The sequence below is a fragment of the Tetrao urogallus genome, assembly GCF_951394365.1.
Source record: "Tetrao urogallus genome assembly, chromosome: 3".
Taxonomy (NCBI): Eukaryota; Metazoa; Chordata; class Aves; order Galliformes; family Phasianidae; genus Tetrao; species Tetrao urogallus.
Window position 1 is genome coordinate 35,161,787 of NC_136815.1, and position 21,529 is coordinate 35,183,315.

Genomic DNA, 21,529 nt, shown 5'->3' on the forward strand with positions numbered 1-21,529 from the left:
TATCCTGTGACAGCAGGAATTATGCAATAACTGAAGCATCTGCAGAGAAAGACCTATGTAACCACAGTTCAGTCAGTACACTATGCTTTAATTATTTCTTTAAAATAAATTAGTCTGGTTGGCCCAATCTTATTTTGGGTTGAAACTATAATTATATTCTAACTCTTTCTTACTGTAAACTGTTAAAATAAATTTACTTAAATGGAATTATATTTTTAATATTCTAGGAAAAGGTGAAACAGAGATTGAGCAAGACAAAATGGAAAAAGGTGAGTCTAAAACATTCTACTCTTCCGGATTCTAAAATCTCTGCTTTCTGAGGTAACTGATTTAAATTAGATTATATGATAGTGATGCTTCTAGATATGTCAGGAGTGCCTGACCTTTTGGCTTGCCTGGGCCCCATCGAGTGAAGAGGAATTGTCTTGGGCCACGTATGTGTCGGTTGACTAACTGCTCTGAGACTAACGTGGCTTATTTGTTTTCATGGAAACTACAAGGGATGCAAAGAGCTGGCACTGCACTGTGCCTTCCCAGTGTCCTGGTTTCAGTTCAGGCAACGTTAGTAGCACAGTGTTGGTTTGGTTATTGCTGAGCAATGAGTGCGCTCTAGGGGCTGGGCTGCTTGGAGGGGTGGAGCTGCTGCCTTAACAATGCAGGACAGTCAGTGCTGGCATGGAGAGTCGTGCCAAACTGTGGAACAGATATGCCTACCTTATGTACATGAATTAGTTTTAAGTATACAGTGTGCACCTGTTGTAAGTAAACACATGGTCATCTTGAACTTACAGTCATGTTGTTCCCCTTTTATAAAGTCATAGACTGCTGTTAAAAACTCTGCTGTCTCAACTGGAAAGCTGCAATGTCCTAATCCCAGTGTGACATTCCAGAGGTTGTAGCTACACCATGCAGCTCAGATATCTCTGAATGAGAGGTGAGGGGCTGTCAGAGCCTGTAAGACCCATTCAGTCTGTTGTGCCACTTGTCTGAGGTAAATAGGAGCAACCTGTGAGTGACAGCACAGATGGGATGTACTGTCACATAACCTGAATTATTGTAGTTTTATCTGCATTAATGGCTGATGGATTACAGGTCTAAAACAATGCAGCTGTGATGCAGGGCAGTTGTATCCATCTTTGCATGCAAGACAAACTCAGTGGAGGTGAATCTGTAGATGCTTTATAAAGAGAAGATAGCGCTGGAATCAACGTCAGCTCTGTGTTATACAATAAGGGTTTTTATCTGGCCTGGTAGGAATATACAGAGGCAGTTTTTGTGGAAAAGTGAGTAATGCTGAGAGCACTGCAAGTCTTTTCTTCCCACGTTTCTTTGCACAACCTCTGCCCTTCAGCTCAAGGTTTGCATCTCTCCCTAGTTATAGCAACTGACCACAGACAAAAACCTTAAGGGCTGTGCATGCATCCTTCTCACTCAGGTAAGGCCCTCAGAATAGTACCTGCCACAGGTAGTTCCTTCTAAATGAAGGTAAAGGGACTCTGCTGGTGCCTGCTGCTCCTTTTTCAATCCTTTCTCATTTTTTATATGTGACTAACTAAGAATTCAGCTTCTCTGATCTTTTGATAAGGTTTTTTTGGATTTGTGCGCTTGTATTTTGAATGGTAAGCCATTTTAATGTTTCATTGGAATATTAAATATGCCAAATGCAAGCATGTTAAAACAAAAGCTTACAATTAGAAGGTTTATTTGGGAAACAATGCCGTGATATCAGCATTTCCAATCACAAAATAATAGATTTGGCAGAGGCACATCTTTCCCCCTTGACAGTAGGAGAAAACATTTGGATAGCTTTATTGACCTATTAGACCTGTAGACAAGAAAATATGTAATAGTTGTGTAGTACAGGTGAAAAAGCATTCACGGGTAAAAATATTACCTCGTTTAAGGAAATGACAAATGGAGAATTGCTATTATCCAACATTATTAGTCAGAATTAGTAAGGCACCATTATTACTTGAAAGTATGACAAAATGAAGCCACTTTCCTCCTGAACTCTGTTGTGGTTGTTTTGTTTCTTTGTAAACACTTCACCACTAAATAAATGCTTCTTTTGAACCATGCTATTGCAGATAACAGGATTGTTCTAACTGGGAAAGAAAGCCAGCTTTGTTTTCTGTCTGAATTGACTAAATTATGCATCCCGGAGGGAAATCACAGGAGCAACCAAATCTTAAATAAAATTTATTTATAGCTAAAGTGGTTGTGTTAGTTTTCACAAGTATAATGTTGTTTAATTGCTTAATGGAAAGTGTCAAGCTAACTGAGCCAAAAAAAAAAAAAAAAAAAAAAAGTTTTAAAAAACTATAATTGGATTGGTTTATTTTATATTTCCCTGATAAGATGAAACAGTAAATTTATAAGAAATGCATTTATAAACATGGTTCTATAGCTGCCTGGCATATGTAGAAAACTTGGATCTGTGGAATCAGGAACTTACAAAATCATATTTAGCTTATTTTTAGAGATTGCTTTAGTGATTCTGACAGAGCTCAGAGATTTATATGCAAGTTTGCATTTGCATTTTAATGTTTGTACATACAAACTCCAGAAGGCCTTCCATGACAAAAGCTAGTTACAGATTTGAGTAGATCTTAGATCATTAATAGTTCATTTTATGTGTGTAACACATGCATACATGTATGCTTATCTTAAACATTTTTCAGTCCTTTGCTAGTGAAATGTTTTAGTTTCTGTAAATTTAAATGTTCTTTCATCAAATTTATTGAATTTCTAAATTTTACCTTCCTGATACTGAGAAAGAGATGAACTTTCATAGTAAGTTTCTACTATATGAATCTAAGAAAACATCAAGCTGGGCTTTCAGAAAGCTTGATGATATTGAATGTTCATTATAAAAGAATTTGTTCTGTAACATGCTATATTGATTTCTTTTTTTATTATTTTAATTGATACAGAAGACATAGAAAAAAGTAAGGCTGTCTTGCAAACCCTTTTAAGTGCTGTTTGTCAGGATTTAAAGGTATACAAGAATTAAAAAGACTTTATCATCCCCTACTTGTTCTACTTGCTGCTTGCTATCTTCCCTACATTGATTCTGATTAGTAATAAATGTGGATTCAGATCCACATTTAGAGACAATGCTAATCATGTCCTTCAACTCCTTTACCCTCATATAAAGGCTCTGTGTTTACATAAACAGTTAATATATACAATACTATGAAAACGTACATTGCAAGGGAGCTGATTATTTTAGGTACTTACCTATCTCTGACAAGGAAGAAAAATCCGTTATCCAGAATGAGAAATCAGTACTTGTTGCTATCTTAAAGAATGAAATAAATATTTTTTTCTAGGCTTTCTGCCAGCAGAAATAAATTTTGCCTTCTAATTTCTGTGTTAGTCAAAACTCCTCTTGAAACTTCTCTAAAGAAATAAATAAATGCATTTGTAGTATACTACTACTTCAAGTTATCTCTGTTCAATTAGATTGAGAAGGATTGTTTGTCTTCTCCATGAAAATGTCATCATATTTTATATTAAGGAATTGAAAGGCTTGGATGTTCCAGATGAGCCTGAAAAAATTATTCCTTAAAGTACTTTGAAGATATATACATTCTGAATTGAACTATATCACAAATGTACTATACCAATATCCATACGGTCTAGGTTTAGTTGCATTTTATCACATGACTGTTAAATCTACCTTTTCAGCAGGATATGTAGGATCCCACTGATGCCAGTAGAGATCTAACCTGTGTGGCTTGTGGAGTATAGGGTGCTATTCTTCTTGCTAAACTTTTGCTGCTGGGTTAGATGAAGTATACCCTGAACTCCATTAACAACCTTTACCAGGGCCTGCACATTTGACTGACCACCAGTATTATCTGCTTGTTAGATGTAAGCTCCGTCATTAAGGGTGTGTATACTTTCTATTTACTTACTTAGATATTTAATTATAGCTTGCATCAAATATGAGCTGTTCGCAGAAAGTAAACTTTTATAGAAGTGCACTTTTCAAAGTCCAAAGTGCTGCATAACACTATGCTAAGTTACATGCACAGAACACTATACGTGTGTAGGACATTAGTGTGTGGTGCTGTATAGGAAGTCACTAAGTACTATTCTTGATCTAGTCAAATAGTTGCTTAATCATCTTTGAATGAAGCCAAGTGACTTCGTGGTAAAAGGGAGCAGTGAATGGTGGCAATACATGCCAAAAATAAAATTCACAATTCTGCAGTTGTTTCTTATGATAGACATTATGTAACCAGCAGTCATTTCAGACTGAAAACCCTGTAGAATACTTTTTACTGTGAGCAAAACTGTTCTGGAATATCTGCAGTTGAAGATTTATTATAGTCATTCCACAGCTTTATTAGTCCTTAAAATGCCTCAGTTTTTTATTGTCTGATTGCTTTCCCAGATAAGTTGATTACAGACATTTTGCCTGTTCTACTAGCACAGTTTAGAAAGATCTTTTAATTATTGTAGCGCTGCTGGCTTTAAGCTGTCTAGATGCACATATTGGGTTTTATACCTTTGAAGTTTTTACTTGTAGAGACCCATAAAATAAGTGGATCACTTACGCTATCTGTAACCTACCTAATGAGCTTCAGAGACACCAGAATAATGACAAGAGATTGTCATCTCATCAGATTATTCTCTCACTCCCTGTCCCTGTGAGGCTCAGTACAACTGCAAAAGCTAATTTAGCTAATGACCAGGGCCAAGCATGAGGAAGGAAGATAGATGCATAGGCAGACTTTTAATTTTAGGTAGAAGTGTACATCTTTCAGCCCATAACTGGAACTTTGAACCTTGGATTAGGAAGGTAGGAATGTCTGGGAAGAGAGAGCCGAGGCATTAGTAAAACAGAAGGTCAGAAAATCTATTGAAAAACTTCTGCTGGGCCTAATCTGTAATATTTTCTTTTAAGTGGCTATCTACACATTACTAAGAGAGGTATTGCTGATTTTATATCACAGCAGGAATAGATGTTTAGAAAAGAAAACCTTTGCAAATGGCTTTTTTAGTTTTTGACAAATTAAGATGGTGAATTGGCAGGAGTAGCCTTTACCACTTGCTCTCTGTTAAAATGCCACATGCATGACATATCTTCAGGAGAAAAAATAGTATGTTAAACATGAAAGGTAATCATGATAGTATTCAACCTTTTTGTCCCATTCTGGCTAATAATGTTTTGAGATGTAAGGCTGATCTCCGAGTTCAGCTGTGTTCACTCCTTCTGGATAACAAGGTTTTTCTGACCCTGACTAATTATTTAGTGATTCAGGTGAATGTGTGAAATGGAGATCTGACTTTTTTTTCCCTTCTGTGGAGAGGCTAGAAGAGGATTCGTTTAATCTATTTCAGAAGTATTATTGTCAATAATTTCTGATGTAATATTTATACGAGTTTGTTCTGTAACTTAGAGCTAGATGTAATCAATTTTTTGCCGTGTAGTAGTCATCATCACTCTTTTTTTCTGTTCTTCCTATGTAATTATATTGCTTTGAATGCATTTACCACACTAGAGTAATTCAATTACCTGGCATTTTACATCAATTTCAAGCCTTATGTTCTGCTTAGTTATATAGGAACATGCAGTCCTTGGATGCTTTTAAGACGTTTGTCTAGAAATTCTCAAAAAGATTCATGTCTTGATTCTTTACGTGAATTTTTGGATTTAATATTTGAAAGGATTAATAAATTATACTTCTATCGTAATTATGTGAATAAAATCAACATCAAAGTTGCAGAAATATTTGTTTGATATGCTACTTATTTGGATAACTAAAGAGCAAAAAATGGATCTGCTTCAGATGGAGATTTACAGAACTTGAACAAAGTGAATCGCATAATCCATTCTAGATCTTCAGACCTCAGCAGGATTTCCTCTGATACAGTTTCTTCTCTGCAATGAAAAAAAACTTTCTGTAAGTTCAGGCACTGAAATGAATCACAGAATGTCTTGGTTTCAAAGGAACTTGAAGATCAACTACCAACCCCTCTGCTACAGGCAAGGTTACCAAGCACTAGATCAGTTTTCACAGGGCACCATCCAACCTGGCCATGAACACCTCCAAAGGCAGGGCACCCACAGCTCATCTGAGCAGCCTGTGCCAGTACCTCACCACTGCCTCTGTGAAAAATTTCCCCCTGACATCTAATCTATACCTACCCTCCTTTAGTTTATGATTCCCCTTTGTCCTATTACCATCAACAAGAACTTCATCTCTTGCTGCCTAGTGGCCTTCTCAACCGTGTGCGTCATTCCTGGCAGATGCTTATGCAATCTTTTCTTAAAAATTTCCAGTGATGAAAATTCCACACCTACCCTCAGAAATCTGTTCCAGTGCACTTACAGATACTACTTCCAGATTTTCAAATCCAGTTTTCTATTGTACCGATGTCAAGCCTTTTATTCCTTGGCCTCATTGTGTGATGGATGAAAATAATAAATTACGTAGCTACTTTTTATGTGTGGTATGTACCCTTCTTCCAGTGAGGCAAATCACTCCTAGTTTTTCCCCCACCTTGTTTTTGATCTGTTGTAAAATGATGTGGAAATGTTGTAAAACAGACATAAAATTTGCTCCCCACCTCCGACAATTAAACACAAAAATTAGTCGTTCATTCACCATTAATCACTTAGTTACTTTTGCTAATTCTGCTCTTGGTGCCTTAGAGTATCTGAAGTGCATTCGTTATTTTTCAAATGATATTTATCTATCCTTTATAGAGAAGAATTGTCTTTGTTTTTGGTGATGAAAGTGCCTTTCAGTTTCAAACTATGGGCATATTTTGTTTTTAGTCTTCATATATGGAAACCATCACATAAAATGTAGTATTTTGCTATCCTTCATTTGATAACATTGCAGACTGTTAACTTATCACTTTGAAAATATTTTCCATCTGTTGTAGTTTTCTCTTTGCTTTGCTTTCTTCTTCCTTTCTTCTTCCCTACATCCTAATAGAGGAGGGAGATAATGGGGTTGCTTGTCAGCGCTGCCCATTGTTTATACTCCAGTGGGAAGAAGAAGCACGTGATGAGTCTTTTTCCTAGATTACTGTTGTTAAAGTGGAAACTGTTTTTTTCTGAGGGAATCTTCAGCAGTTCTATGACAGCAATCTTAGGTAGCAAGTGTATGCTTACCTCCAAGGCCATTACTGGAAACTTTCAGTATTCTCACCAGACCATAGTATGATAAATATGAAAGCATTATCCCCATTTCAGTGCTTAACCGGATTTGGATCAGCCTAGCAGTTGTATGATTGTGCATTTCTTCATATATGATTAAATCTGTAAATTACTGAAGAAAAGCTGCATGTTTTTTTTTCCTCTGAAAGCATGTAAGTTCATTTCTTCGTAATGCTGAGTTTAATATACTGGATCACATCTGCTAAAGGATTATTACACTAGAAGGAGGCAATGTATAATTTATTAAAATACCCCTGCAGGGAGATAGCAGGCTATCTGCTTAATAGAGGGGAATGCTTGATGGTTATACTGAAAGCTCCCAGGTGAATGCTTTAACGTAAGAGTGGAATGAGTAGATGAAAATAATTGCTCATTATATAATGTTAGCTGTGTTATATTAGTGCCTAGCAGCTGAATAATATTTACATTAGCAGCTCCTTTCCGGCTTTTCACATTGGTCCCCTGCTGCTCTAAAGTTGATATAAAATTGTAGTGAACATGGGAAAATAAAGCTTCTTGGTAATGGGGGTTGACTAAAAGATTCTTTCCATGTGTCACCAAAACTGGACATGAGAGAAAAGATGTCATTTCTTTGGCAAAAGATTTCTAAGAGTTTGCATTTGCTCTTTTTTCTGAGCTGTTTGTCTCATATTCTTGTAAACTCAAAGCAGAAAACACAGTTCTGCAGTCAGTAAGTTTCTCCTTGGGGGTGGAGGGGGGAGAGCTTCTTTCCATTGCCTCACAGAAACCTCGCTGCTGCCATGCTTGAGCTTGAGAAGGATCAAGCAGCTGGACATCTTTCTGTCAACACTGAAAGTTAGAGAGGTGACCAACAGCTGTTCTTTCTTATTAAATACAAGATTTCTGAACAGCTGGCCACTTTTAGATAAAGGTTTTTATTCATACTGCAGGAACTGAGAATTGACTTTTTTTTGTTTGTTCTTTCACATAGTTTCTCATATGTACAGCCTCATACTTAGGGAACAAGATCGGAATGCTTGGTGGTGATGTTCAGCTGGATGTCTCCTAGATTATGCAGTCAGTGGAATTGAAATGTCTCAGTTTTCTTTCTAACAGCAAACCGCATTTTCTATGAGCTCAAGCAACCTAAAAAGCTCTTAGGGAGTCTTGATTTTAATGGCTTTTAGGGCTACTACTACTCCTAAGTTCATTCACAATTACTTCTGAGAAAGTCAGATCTTGGTTTCAAGATACCATTGCTATTTCTGAGGTGGAATATTTTTAGGAAAAAAAAGATATTTTCTGTCCTAATGATGTTATGTCAGAAGTTTCTGCCCATAACTGTTAGTCTGTTTGGGTCCTGGGGTGGAGGAATCCTTGTTTGCATAATGAGAGCTAGTTCTTGTGAACTGTGCAGCACTGAAGAGAAAGTTTCTCTTCTATCATCTTGTTTCCATGATAATGACATTCCTTAAGTACATTATTCTGTGCCTGGCTAGAAATACTTGATTTCAAGTTTAAGGTGCAGTGAAAATTTAAAGTGGTTAGTGGAGCAAACTGAGTACTTTAAAGTGAACTATGCAATGGTTTACTGTGAAAAAAGAATGATTTCTGGTATATCATTTATTTGCTTACTTTCCTGGTTGCTAATCCATTGGAAAATTTCAATGTCTCCTATTATTGCAAGGATCAATGAGGATATAACTATACTAATGTATCTCTTCTTTATTATTTTTACTTTATAGAACCTGAAACATTTTTATATTTAAAGCTTTGTACAATCTTTGTGAATAAGCAAATGAAATTTAGTAGGACAGCTTCAACCTTCACAGAATCACAAGGTTGGAAACGACGTGCAAGATCATCCAGTCCAACCACCCTCCCATTCCTATCAGTACCACAAGCTACTAAACCATCTCTCGTAGCTCCTCATCCAGGCACCTCTTGAACACCACCAGGGACGGTGACTCCACCACCTCCCTGGGCAGCCATTCCAGTGCCTGACCACCCTTTGAGAGAAAAAGTTTCTCCTAATATCCAACCTAAACCTCCTCTGGTATAACTTCTTCCCGTTTCCTCGGGTCCTACTATTTGCCTGGGAGAAGAGGCCAGACCCTTTTGCACCACAACCTCCCTTCAGGAAGTTGTAGAGTGCAATGAGGTCTCCCCTGAGCCTCCTCTTCTCCAGACTGAACAATCCCAGCTCCCTCAGCCGCTCCTCGTAAGACTTGTGCTCCAGACCCCTCACCAGTTTCGTTGCCCTTCTCTGGACACGCTCCAGGGCCTCAATGTCTTTCTTGTAGTGAGGGGCCCAAAACTGAACACAATACTCGAGGTGTGGCCTCGCCAGTGCTGAGTAGAGGGGGACGATCACCTCCCTGCTCCTGCTGGCCGCACTATTTCTAATGCAGGCCAGGATGCCGTTGGCCCTCTTGGCCACCTGGGCACACTGTCGGCTCATGTTCAGCCGAGCATCAACCAACACCACCAGGTCCCTTTCCTCTTCGCAGTTATCCAACCACTCATCCCCAAGCCTGTAACGCTGCATGGAGTTGTCGTGGCCAAAGTGCAGAACCCGACACTTGGCCTCGTTAAACCTCATCCCATTCACCTCAGCCCAGTGATCCAGCTTATCTAGATCCCTCTGCAGGGCTTCCCTGCCCTCAGGCAGATCGACAACTTGTCAAAATACTTTGTAGTGTGCACCCGAAGTATTTGCTACAGAATTGCAGCAGTGTTGTGATGTTAATCTGTATGGTGTTTGGTTTTAGCTTTACATGTACCAGTTATGACATTCGCTGTTTAAAGGGAGTTGGACCACACGATTTTTTTTAATTCACTGTTCTGAGTAATTCTGTGATTGCTGTCAATTCCCTTAATTGCTTTAGATAAATAGGTACATTTAGTCACAACTTTATCAGGACGTGCTGATCATTTTTAAATGTATTTTTCAAAATACCATACAAATGTGAAGAAATTACATTGTTCAGTTCTTCTTTTGGAAAAAGATGAAAAATGCTTTTATCAAAAACTCATTTGCAGAGAGTTATTCAGTCTGAATGACTGACAGTTACTTTTCATACATGATTTTGTGATTTTAATAAATAAGAAATCAGCTCTTTCTCAGTGTATTTTGAAGCCGCCTTATTTGAAGATACATGCTCTAACGCACAGTGTTAGTTTCGAGTTAAAGCTGATCAGTACAATTGCTGTGAAGTATGAAAGAAGTAACAAACTGTGTATTTTTAATTTCTTTCCAGTTAAAAAGAAGAAGAAGCCGAAGCTCTTAAACAAGTTTGATAAAAGCATTAAAGCCGAATTAGATGCTGCAGAAAAATTACGTAAAAAAGTAAGTTTTGAATGTTTCACTCCGAGTCTAAATGGTGGGCGTGAATAACAGCTAACTTAAGAAGAAAACAAAATGAAGAATTACTTCTAGATTACATTTTGTATAACTTTCTTTGAATTTAAATGTTTGGTGACCGTTGGTACCTCAAGTCTAATTTCTGTCAGATAGTTTATATTTTTCAAATGATGTATATGACCAGTCATGTGTTTCCTCACTTTTAACCATGAAAACATACCTTAACTGTTGAATTCATATTATCAATAGGTGTTCAAATTAACCACATGGATGTGTGTTACATCTATCACTGTGGTCAGCTTTTATTAGAGAACTTAGATAACGAAAGTATGTTAATATGACTCCCTTGGTACGGGTTCATGTGTTTCATGAGCATTAGGTGAAAACCTTGTCAGAGGTGTTGTTTTGGATGGACTTTTGCATGCATCATAGGAATATCTCTGCTGCCGTATAGCTTAGAGCATTGAGGCAGAAACATCTGCTTCACACCAGTTGCAAAGACCGTAACATCAGGTTAGTCAGTTTCAGTAGTTTAAAAACTTGAACAAAGCATGTGGAGAACAACTGTATGTCTTTGTTCTGCCCTTTTTGGTCACTTCAGAGGACAGAACAATGAGGAAATATGCCTCTGTCAGCACAGTGCAGTAAAAAATAAAAAGCATCCTAATCATTGCAAGTATAGATGAGTCTTGATTTTTCAGAAGACTGACTGCAGATTTTGATTTACTTTGCCATCCATGCAGCCCCACAGGGGCTGCGAAACTGTGGCAGGGCTATTGTACACAAAGCACAAGCATCATGCTGCTTCTACTGCTGCTCTTCACTGGGGACCTTGATTGCATGTTGAAATACAAAAATTCAAAACATTTACATGCTTATTTTGATTTTCTGATGAGCCTATGGGTATCAATTTGCTGACTGTTTTTCTGTATTTGTCTCATGGTGAGTTGCAAACAATCATGCTTTCTTGTAGGAAAGAGGGTAAATATAATGACAATGTAGAATCATAGAATAGCCTGGGTTGAAAAGGACCACAGTGATCATCTAGTTTCAAGCCCCCTGCTACATGCAGGATCACCAACCAGCAGACCAGGCTGCCCAGAGCCACATCCAGCCTGGCCTTGAATGCCTCCAGGGATGGGGCATCCACAACCTCCTTGGGCCAACCTGCTCCAGTGTGTCACCACCCTCTCTGCATGAAATACTTTCTCCTAAAACTCAGATGTATGTAATATTTGAGGATAGCAGGGCAGTGATGTATAATAATCACTCATTCGTAAAGCTGTAAGGTTTGGATGTGGCAGCAAGATCTGATGCCAGATTTTGCCAACAGTGCTTAGTTTCTGTTTAAAAGTGCCATTCTTTCTTCTCAACTTCCACCCTAGTTTGCTAGTCAGCATCAGCCATGAAATTACTATAGTTGCGAGTGAACTTTGTATGGAACAGGGAGGAGACGCAGAGCTCATGTGGAGTCCTGAGGGATGTACTTGTTCAAAACATTCAGAGGAAACATCCATGTACTGACGGCTCTATCCTATTTTCCAGAGAACCACAGTTATGGTACAGCCGGTCATAAGAGATATCCAGAGATTAAATTTCTATCTGTGTATAAAACTTTTTTCTGTATGTTGCACTCAGTTTGGAATTTGTTATTATCCATAGAATCTTTATATTTTAATATAGACAGGTTGTTGTCTTCTGACGTTTCTTCCAGTCAACAAAAGTAAAATACAGTAAAAAATTTATTAGCTTTAACCATGGGAAGTAAATGTTACCACTTTGAAGTAATGTAATGAGACAGTGGTTTCTCTTAAATAACAAAGTAATCCCAACAAAAATATAAGTGAAAATTGTTTTTCACAGACTCACAGTCTGAATTTTGTATATTTTTTTGTTCCAACTTGGGGAAACTCATTTGCTATTAGGCCATGCATCCTTCAGCATCTTTGTTAGATGTAAATGCTGATAAAATTATTTGCTTTCCAGGGAAAAGTTGAAGAAGCTCTAAGAGCTTTTGAAGCACTGGTAAATCAATACCCAGAAAGCCCCCGAGCAAGATATGGAAAAGCACAGGTACATAAATGAATGAATTAGAAGTCGTAAATGTTTTATAGGTGAACCATAAATATTTTCTAATGATAGAACTCTAGATTCCATTCAGATTTCATTTTTTTAAGGAAAAACATTACATGATCTGTCAAACTGTGCCCGTTCCAGTATTCTGTCCTTCCTCAGTTACTTCATAAGCTTTTGTTTAACTTTAGTCAAGAGGCAAGTGTTGTCAATAACACAAAAATAAGATGTGAAGTTTCTGTAGAGTGGTAAAGAATATATAAAGGATAAAGAAGAACAACAACAAAAAAATCCAGACAAGGGGGCTTAATTAACTTTATCTTGTGGAGGAGGTTGCTGTGTTTTAGATGTTCTTCTCTCCACCCTACTCACACACAGAAAGGGGAAAAATAAAACCAAACCAACACATTAGCAAATAAGCTCTGCCTTTATAATGCTGTTTTTGAGCCATGTTGAGTTGTCTCAGAGGGAAAAATTCTGACTTGAGACAGCTGCTCTGAGACCACCCTGCAGTCCACTCCCTAGTCAAAACCTTGCCACATAGACATAACACAAGAAGTAATGGACTAAGAAGAGTTATGCTTTTAAGACTTACCTAATTAATGAATCTGTTTATTACATCTAAGAAAATACAGTTCCTGTCCTCATAAGTTCACTGCTTTTAGGGAGGAGGACAGATCATATAAGCCAGCTTTTTAAGAGTTCTTCCCAGTGACACAACTGCATTCATCCTTTTACACCAATTCATAGTCACCATCTACAACTTTAATAAAGATGAGACAGACCTTCAGATCACAATTTGAAGTCATAATGAGCAGGCATTTTTTGGGAATTGTATAATCAAGATGTTATAATCACAATATAGTTGTGTATAATCAATAGATATCAAGATGTTATAATCACAATATAATCAAGAGAATTAGGCAGAGTAGACAACGATCACAAAAGAGAATAAGTGGAAGAGCTTACCCTTTGGCTGAGCTCACCAGAAAACACCAAGAGAGGCAATCTCCAGAAGAGATCCTTCCCCTCTGGTAGCCAGCTCTTAAATAGGTCTAGGAGGGGTGGAGCCTGAATTGCCTTCACCTGTGCTCCTCTGGCTGACTCATGGCTCGCCTCAGGTGATCAATCAGAGGTTCAGGCCGTGACTCAGCAGTTCCCATACAGGAATGTATAAATGCAACTATTCATTTCCATTTTCAGTATCATTTGTAGACTCATACAAGTCTTTCTACTGAGCACTTGCATTGATGTGACCAATGACAGTTTTATTGCATCAAATATGTGTAAGGTGTAGCCGTTTGAAAAGAGCAATAAAATCATGGGCTTTGCTGATAGATGGATTATTATGAGGATTTACCTTGTAACAACTTCAGAGTGGATATTTAGGCAACAAAATGCATTTGAATTTGCTATTTCTCATCGCTAACTAAAAGTAACATTTCAGAGGAGTATAAATGTAAAGCCCTGGAGTTTGCTACAGGAGCACTTTGCCTTGTCTGTGAACCATGAACCAGAATTATATGTTAATTTTGAAGATTCTAGATTTAATAAAGCATGGAGATTCACTTTTCCCCATCTTTTCTCCATCTTTTAATAGCTTTATATGTCAACTGTTTTTCCCTCAAATTAATGTTTTTAGAAATTTGAGTAATTCTTGCTTTAATGCCTGAACTACATGTAGGCCAGATGAAAAATATTCTAAAGAAATAGTTGAAATATTTAGGGCTGAAGAGTGGACATATCTTAAGCCTCTTTATAATGACTTATAGCGTATATATTGGTGAGTTTAATCAGATGTTACATTGAAAATGTTTGATTTTTTTTTCCTTATTTTTTACTATTCTTTACCCTGTAATTACCTAAAAAAGGAAAAACAAATGTACTAGTGAACATATGAAAAATAAATAATCTCATAATTTATTTGTGAGGGTTATTTGGAAGTAACTGAACAGGTATTGGACCGAGGAACTGTGTTTTATGGTATTCTCCATACTCAATTTCAAAAAAGCCTGAGGAAAGAAAGTAATGGACAGAAGTGCAGAGATTCCAGATATTAGCTGCTTACTACAACTAACACAGATGAAGTTGTTTAAATTAATGTGTGATCGATACAACGATGGATTGAGCAATAAGAGCTTCAGTTTCATCAGTGCTTGTGATGCATCTACACCTTGTTCTGCTAATTGACTTCAGCCAATAAAAATAGAAGCATTTAGGAAGAATGATTTAATCACATGAAAATGCATACTTTTGAATAAATAATGCAAAACAATTCATTAAAAATTCATGACTTGAGATGTAGCTGTGGAAACAAATTATAAAAATAACATTCCACAGGTGACATCAGTAGGGGTTCCCACTGGCTTTACTGAAGCTGTACTTTCACAGTAGAAATCTCATATATCCTTCGGCCTGCTCCTGAACTTAATGAAGTAATTTAAGTAAGAGTTATGTGATAGGTATTATTTCAAGATATGCAAAAATAAAGTAAATTCTACATTATTTTTTCTAAGAAAGACTGAAACTAAATTTGTCAGAATATATGAAAGAAATATTTGTTGGTGTCTTTTGATCTGCGTGCTACTGTTAGCATGAGACTTAATTTGAAATTAATCTGGCAACAGTTTACATTTCTTCCACACTGTTACAGATAACAAAATTGTTTTGAAAAATAACGTATTATTATGTGTTCTGATAATAGTTTTGTAATTCTCTTTAGTCAGAAGATGACTTAGCTGAGAAAATGAGAAGTAATGAGATGCTGCAAAAAGCCATCAACACCTATGATGAGGTGGTTAGTCTGCCAAATGTCCCTTCAGATCTGATAAAACTGAGCTTGAAACGAGAAGCTGACAGGCAGCAGTTCCTTGGTAAGATTTGTGGATGGTGTAAAAATCGTGAATGTTGTGTGACTTAAGAAGATCACGAAGGGTTTCACAGCAAAAATTCAATTGAATTGTCATTGGAATAAATGAAAAATCTTTAATAAGTCTTAAAAATTTTGCTATAACCTAGTGTCTACTGCTTTTCTAACAAAGGTGCCTAACAGACAGCAGTGCACAAGATGCCAAGAAAGGCTATGAAAGGAGATGGTTTAAAAAAAAATTAAAAAATAAAAAAAATATTGAGTAAAAGAAAAAAAATTCATTTTCTACTCAGGTTGATGGAAACCTCAGGGAAATAAATGGCATACATGAAGTAAACGTACCCCAAATAAACTTATAGTAAACAGAGAACAACAGAATTGAACTGGGGGATAATGTTTTAATTCATAAAGTATTCCTTCTTTTGACAGTTTGGAAAGTCTTGTTTTTCAAGGAAGTTGAATTGATAGTATTTTGTATAACCTAAAGGAGATATAATAAAAGTATAAAAGTGTATTTATGCAGTTTTATAAAATTAAAAAAAAAAGTCTGTGGAAACTGTTAACGTGCTATCAGGAATTGTAATTGTATATCTTTGCCATCGCAAAATTTCACATTATGTTTGCTAACATTACTTGAGTTGGCTCATTATTTATTCTTGGACTGAATGATGAGTGGCAATGACTCTTAGGCCAAAAATTGTGAAGCATCGTGAATCTCCATACCTGGTGTTCTTAATCCCACTTTAAAAAATGTAAATAGTGAAACAAATAGCTAATGGATTGAAAAAGAAAACTATTTTTTCTATTTAACAGTGACAACTCAATACAAGTAGAGCAGGATTATATTCATTACTTCTGGAGATTACTTACAGCAACCTTTTAAGGCACTAGATTGTCTTAAATAGGTGGCTTATTATGCAAGATGATTATGCATCCCTTTCTTGCTTTCAGTAGATTAGACTTTGCCTACTGATACTTGAATTTCATAATTTTCTCACATATTTAGTTTACAATGCTGTTTTCTCTTAAGAAAAAAAATAGATGGACTTGATCCTGATGATCACAATATCATCAAGATTTCTAAACCATGAATCTTTCAGTGATTCTGTGTCAGAGGCAAAGGGATATCCATTGTGACCTCTTTGCAGTTTTCAGTGTGTCAGTTTTGGATGTCCAGATGTATATCAAAAAGCTGCCTGTTGAGAATACTCTAATACTAGAATGTCTCATTTAATAATTAGCCAGATTTGTTTTATGTTTATCAGAGAGTGAAAATCTGAAGCTGGAATGCTGAGAACGAAGTCCTAAAACAATGAATGAAAACAATCCATCTGAAAGTTTAGATCTCAGTTCTGTGATGTACAAGAACTTTTTATCAGGGCATGAAGCACAACAGACTTCAGTGGGATAAGAGATCTGTTCCTGTGGACTGGGTTTTAATGTTAACTTGTTTTGATCTTGCTATTCTTCAGTAGGACCTCATTTAGGAAGTTGATGAATCATATATTCAGTTTTATATGTGTGAAGCATGATTGCTTTCAGTGGAACAGCTGAGCATTTCAAAATGTGTTTAGTTACTTCAGTTAATTACGACAAAGTTTATTTTGATATGTTTATCGGGTTTTATTAAGTGCTTTGATATCTATGTATGAAAGAGCAAACGGAGCTTAATGTTAGAGCTACACTGTGAACTGTTCTCCACTAGAGGCTACCATAACACTGCATGATATGCATTCTAGTGATTTCCTAAAATATTCCTTGTACAACTACACTTGCTGTGGCAACCAAGCAGCTGAATATATTCCTGTCTGCATAAGCTTTGTCTGAAGTTCTGCCCCGTGATCTCTAGTGAAAATGGAACATCTGGGTCTGATTTGTGTTTTCTTAGATGTCGTGTATCTTACTGCTATTACTTGTATCCACTGTTGTAATGAAGCCTTGTTCAATCAAATTAGGTCGTATGAGAAGTTCCCTGATTACTCTACAGAAATTAGTTCATCTGTTTCCCAGTGATACATCATTCAAGAATGACCTTGGCGTCGGTTACCTCTTGATGGGAGATAACAGCAATGCCAAGCAAGTGTATGAAGAGGTGAGCATCCATTCCAGTTGAGAAAAAAAAGATTCACATTCATAAGTTCATTTTAAAGATTGCCTGCTTTTAACTTCTTTAGCGGTGAAACATTTTGCATGTCTGTTTTTGAAGGATTAATATTGATGAGATTTATTTTACCATCCATTTCCTGTTTTCTGGATTGCATTCAGACTTCCTGATACCATCATACTGAATGTTTTTTTCCTCACAAACAGAGAAACATACTTAATAATCCTTGGTTTCTTATGCTTTCTAATAGGCAGATTTGGAATGTATTGACAACATAGGTAGATGTTGCTTATATCTGGAAAACATGGAAAGCAGAAATAAGCTTGTTTCCTTACAGGAATGGTGTCTTTATTCATGCGAATACAATAGTTGAGTACCTGCAAATCTGTTTATCTGTAGCCTTTTGCCGGATTTTCAAAAGCAGCCTAAGTCTGTTTTTCTTTCATGATCCCATGATCCTTGTAGAGTGCCCTGTTTCTTGGATTTTTATTGCTGTCTAGCACTAGCAGGCTGGGGGAAGCGTCAGCCTACTCCTTTGATGCAAGAACCCCATTCACATCTGGAAGCTCTCTAACAGATGTGGAGCTTGATGTAACTGGTATAGCAAGAGCTATCAGAATCTGATCAGAGATAATATTGTTGGTGTTGGCACGCTTGTTCCAGGTCTTGTTTGGTGCATGAGTGGTATGAAGATTGACTGGTTACACAGACTGAGGACAAGCCAGCATGACTGATACCTCCTCCTGAGAGCAGAGGCACAGTTTTCAATCCCCACATCTGGATGTCTGAGGGGTTCTTGTCTCAGATGGTTTCCCAGAGGGGATGAGGCCATTTATATATTATGAGGCCATGGTTGGAAGCAGGAGCCAAACCCTGATAATACTGTTTTGTCTGAAGCTCTTCTGACAGCTGCAGTTGTTGCCAACTACTGTTTGCTTTGTTACTCTTGCTGCTCTGTAGGTCTCTCCATAGTACACTTCTGTTCAGTAATTTTTGGCTTGCTATCAAAAGTTAGCTAAGGATAGAAAATGGTGTTTTTTAGAGATTGACCGTTATAAACTGAACCTGCTTCTCAAACAGAAGGATCTTAAACAAACAAACAAACAACAAAACTCATTTGGGGCACGATTTTTCTTCATAACTTTTCAGTGCTTTGTTGCAAGCAATGTAGATGTTAGAATTTCTCAGTAGCAATAATCTTAGTATTTATTCATAATTGGAGGATGGTAATGAGTTTGTTATGCACCTACTGTGAGATTGCATTTGATAGACTTGAGAAGAAGCTTTTTCTGCTTTTATTAAGGCTAGATATGCAAAATAAGAACTGGTCTGGTTTCAATATATTGTTTTCCATGCTTCCATAGTCTTCATCCAATATAATTGCTCTGTTTTACAGTTCACTAGTCAGTGAAATAGAACAGATCATAGTGATGTTCTGTCCTTGTAAAAGAGCAACAAATAAATATCTTTTAAAAGGATTTGGATTTTTTTTTTTTCTTTTTTTAGAAATCATGCAGATTTTGTCCAAATTCTGACTTTTCCTCAGGCTGAATTCTACTGTTGTAATACATTTTTTTTTTCATTTGCTATAATGAAGTATAAATTTACATGAAGAATTTTTATGAAAGGAGATATAGTCAAATGAACAGGCGGAAGCTTATGTGCACATGCTTTTATTCTTGGTTATACCAAAAACTTGGCTCTGGGGCCATTTGGTCTGCTCTTCAGTGCTCCACTCAGCTGTTGCAATGCATAATTAGGAAGTGACTGACATATGGTTTAAAGCTCTGCCATAGGTGCTGAGGCTCTATGCATAGCCAACACAAGTGAGGCCAACTATGGTAAGTTGTTCCGGTGACCTCCAGGAGACATCTTCTTCCAATGAATTAAAAACAAACAAACAAACAAACAAACTAGGACAAATTAGTCATCTGCTAGGAAACAACACATCCCAAGCAAGAGCCTAAACTCAATGCTGCAGAGTAGATGCCTCCAGTATTTATGAATCCTCTGTAACAGTTACCACTGTAAGAATATTCATACACTTTATTCAAGTATTTTTTAATGCAAAGAACGCAGATGTGTAGGAAAAGAAAGCAGAGCTCAGCTCGTTCTTAAGGGTTACCTTGGGTTTGACTTTAGACTCTGCTTCTTGCTGATTCCCATTCGTTTCTTTGTAGTCGTCTAACAAGGGAATGGTGTACTTTGGAACTTACTTGAGGAGCAAAAAGTGCAATTGGGCTGGAAGAGAATCTAGACTCCAAGTTTCCCATTTGCAGCAAATGTACTGGATGCTTTGGAAGAGATAACAGTGATCTTGTTTGCTTCCTGCTGTAACATTATAGTCTAAACTCAGTGTTGGCTGTGTGTTAGGCATGGGCTGAGCAGGCATTACCCACTGGATTCTTCACAGGCACTCTGGACTACGTTGCATCATGCACCATTTCAGACCACATTAAACAGCTGACATGATCTCTTAAAAACTGAATCAGTGCCCAAGGAATCCTAGTGAATGAAAGCTTTCTGTTTCACATTTAATGGCCAGCTTGCTTATTTCCCAAACAACTTCACCCCCTTTTTTTAAGATTTAAATATTGGAAACTAATCAAAATTGTTGCTAAAAAAAGTGGAGAAACTAATTTTGTCTTTGTAGCTGTTAAAGTGTTATGATCAATTTTTTTTTCAACAATCTTAAATGTGTTCTTTTTACAGTAGAAGTCATGTGCATAAAATGCTACACTTCAGATCAAGACATCTTTGTACTTTCAGCTGTAGTGTAGTATGATTTAAAATGATACAAAATGCACTTTTTAGTTGCATTTACCAGACTTTCTGCTGAACAACAAATGGAAAATGGTGTCCAACTGGAGAGGATTTCGATTTTGCCAAATGTTAGTATATTTTCTTCTGAACATTATACCCAGCTACTTGGAAACATAACGTTGAAGGTAGTTCTCACAGAAATTAAAGCTATTTTTGTTTTCAAGTATCTTGATAAAAGGTTGATAAAACACAATGGGGAGAATTTCCTTAGCAGAGTGAGTGAACTTAAAGCAATTTTTTTGCCTGCCATTCTGAGCTATGTCTGTATGGCCTCAATGCAGTCATATACAGATGCATACAAGCCAGCTCTGATTGAACTACCTTAGGTACCAAAAGCAGAATACCCACATTAACACACTACTCTGCCCTGGCTAATTAGCCACTGATAGCCCCAGAGGTTAATTTCTATATTCATGATTAATATTTAATGGGCAATGTGTGGTTTAGTAAAACTTATTTTTAAACATAATTAATATTGCATGCAGCAACAGCAACAGAGTAATACAATTTACATTAAATACTTCCAGTGTAATTTCTGCTGATTGTATCTCTTCACTTCTCTTTAGGGGCTCTGAATGTAGATCATGCTTTAATGCAACCCGGCAGAGTTTAAATGAACCGTAATATAGAAAATTCTCTTCTGTCTTAATTAATCAGATAGCTTTATCCTATAGTTAAAGGAACTGTAACAAAATTATATGACTAATAAATATTTCTGTCAGTCATTTTTATTTCACCCAGCAGGTACAGATTCGTGGAACAGAATGCTTCTATGCAGAATGCTGTATGCATAAAGTATAAAACTCATATGGTGGTGTCAACTTAGTGGTCAATCTGATCCATATTATGAATTGCAAAGTTCATTTTTGCAATTAAATACCATATTGTAGAGTTCAAATAGATTCTCAAAATTGTTTCTTCACAGTGGCTTTCTTTCTGTGAAAATATATAAAATACTCCTATTTTTAAGCCATAGCATTTATACCCACATAGCACTGATTTTGTTTTTGCTCGGATGTATTTTATGTGTAATAATGTTGGATAAAGTAAAGAAATTGACCCAAAGGACTTGTTATAGGTTTGCTTCTAATTATTTTGATTGAAGAATTAGGTTAGACAGTGGCTGGAAAATAGGATAGGGAAATGGCTATAATG

The 21,529-nt window shown here is 36.7% G+C and overlaps 1 protein-coding gene across 1 annotated transcript in view; it reads left to right on the forward strand.

Moving 5' to 3' along the window:
• Positions 1-21,529, forward strand: part of ASPH (aspartate beta-hydroxylase) — a gene marked incomplete at both ends in the record, with an annotated part of 100,329 nt that overhangs the window by 58,196 nt on the left and 20,604 nt on the right. The window contains 5 exons of the mRNA XM_079533472.1: positions 228-269; positions 10,402-10,490; positions 12,492-12,578; positions 15,301-15,451; positions 17,403-17,539. Of these exons, the coding sequence (XP_079389598.1) occupies positions 228-269; positions 10,402-10,490; positions 12,492-12,578; positions 15,301-15,451; positions 17,403-17,539 (506 nt within the window). The remainder of the gene's footprint in view (positions 1-227; positions 270-10,401; positions 10,491-12,491; positions 12,579-15,300; positions 15,452-17,402; positions 17,540-21,529) is intronic.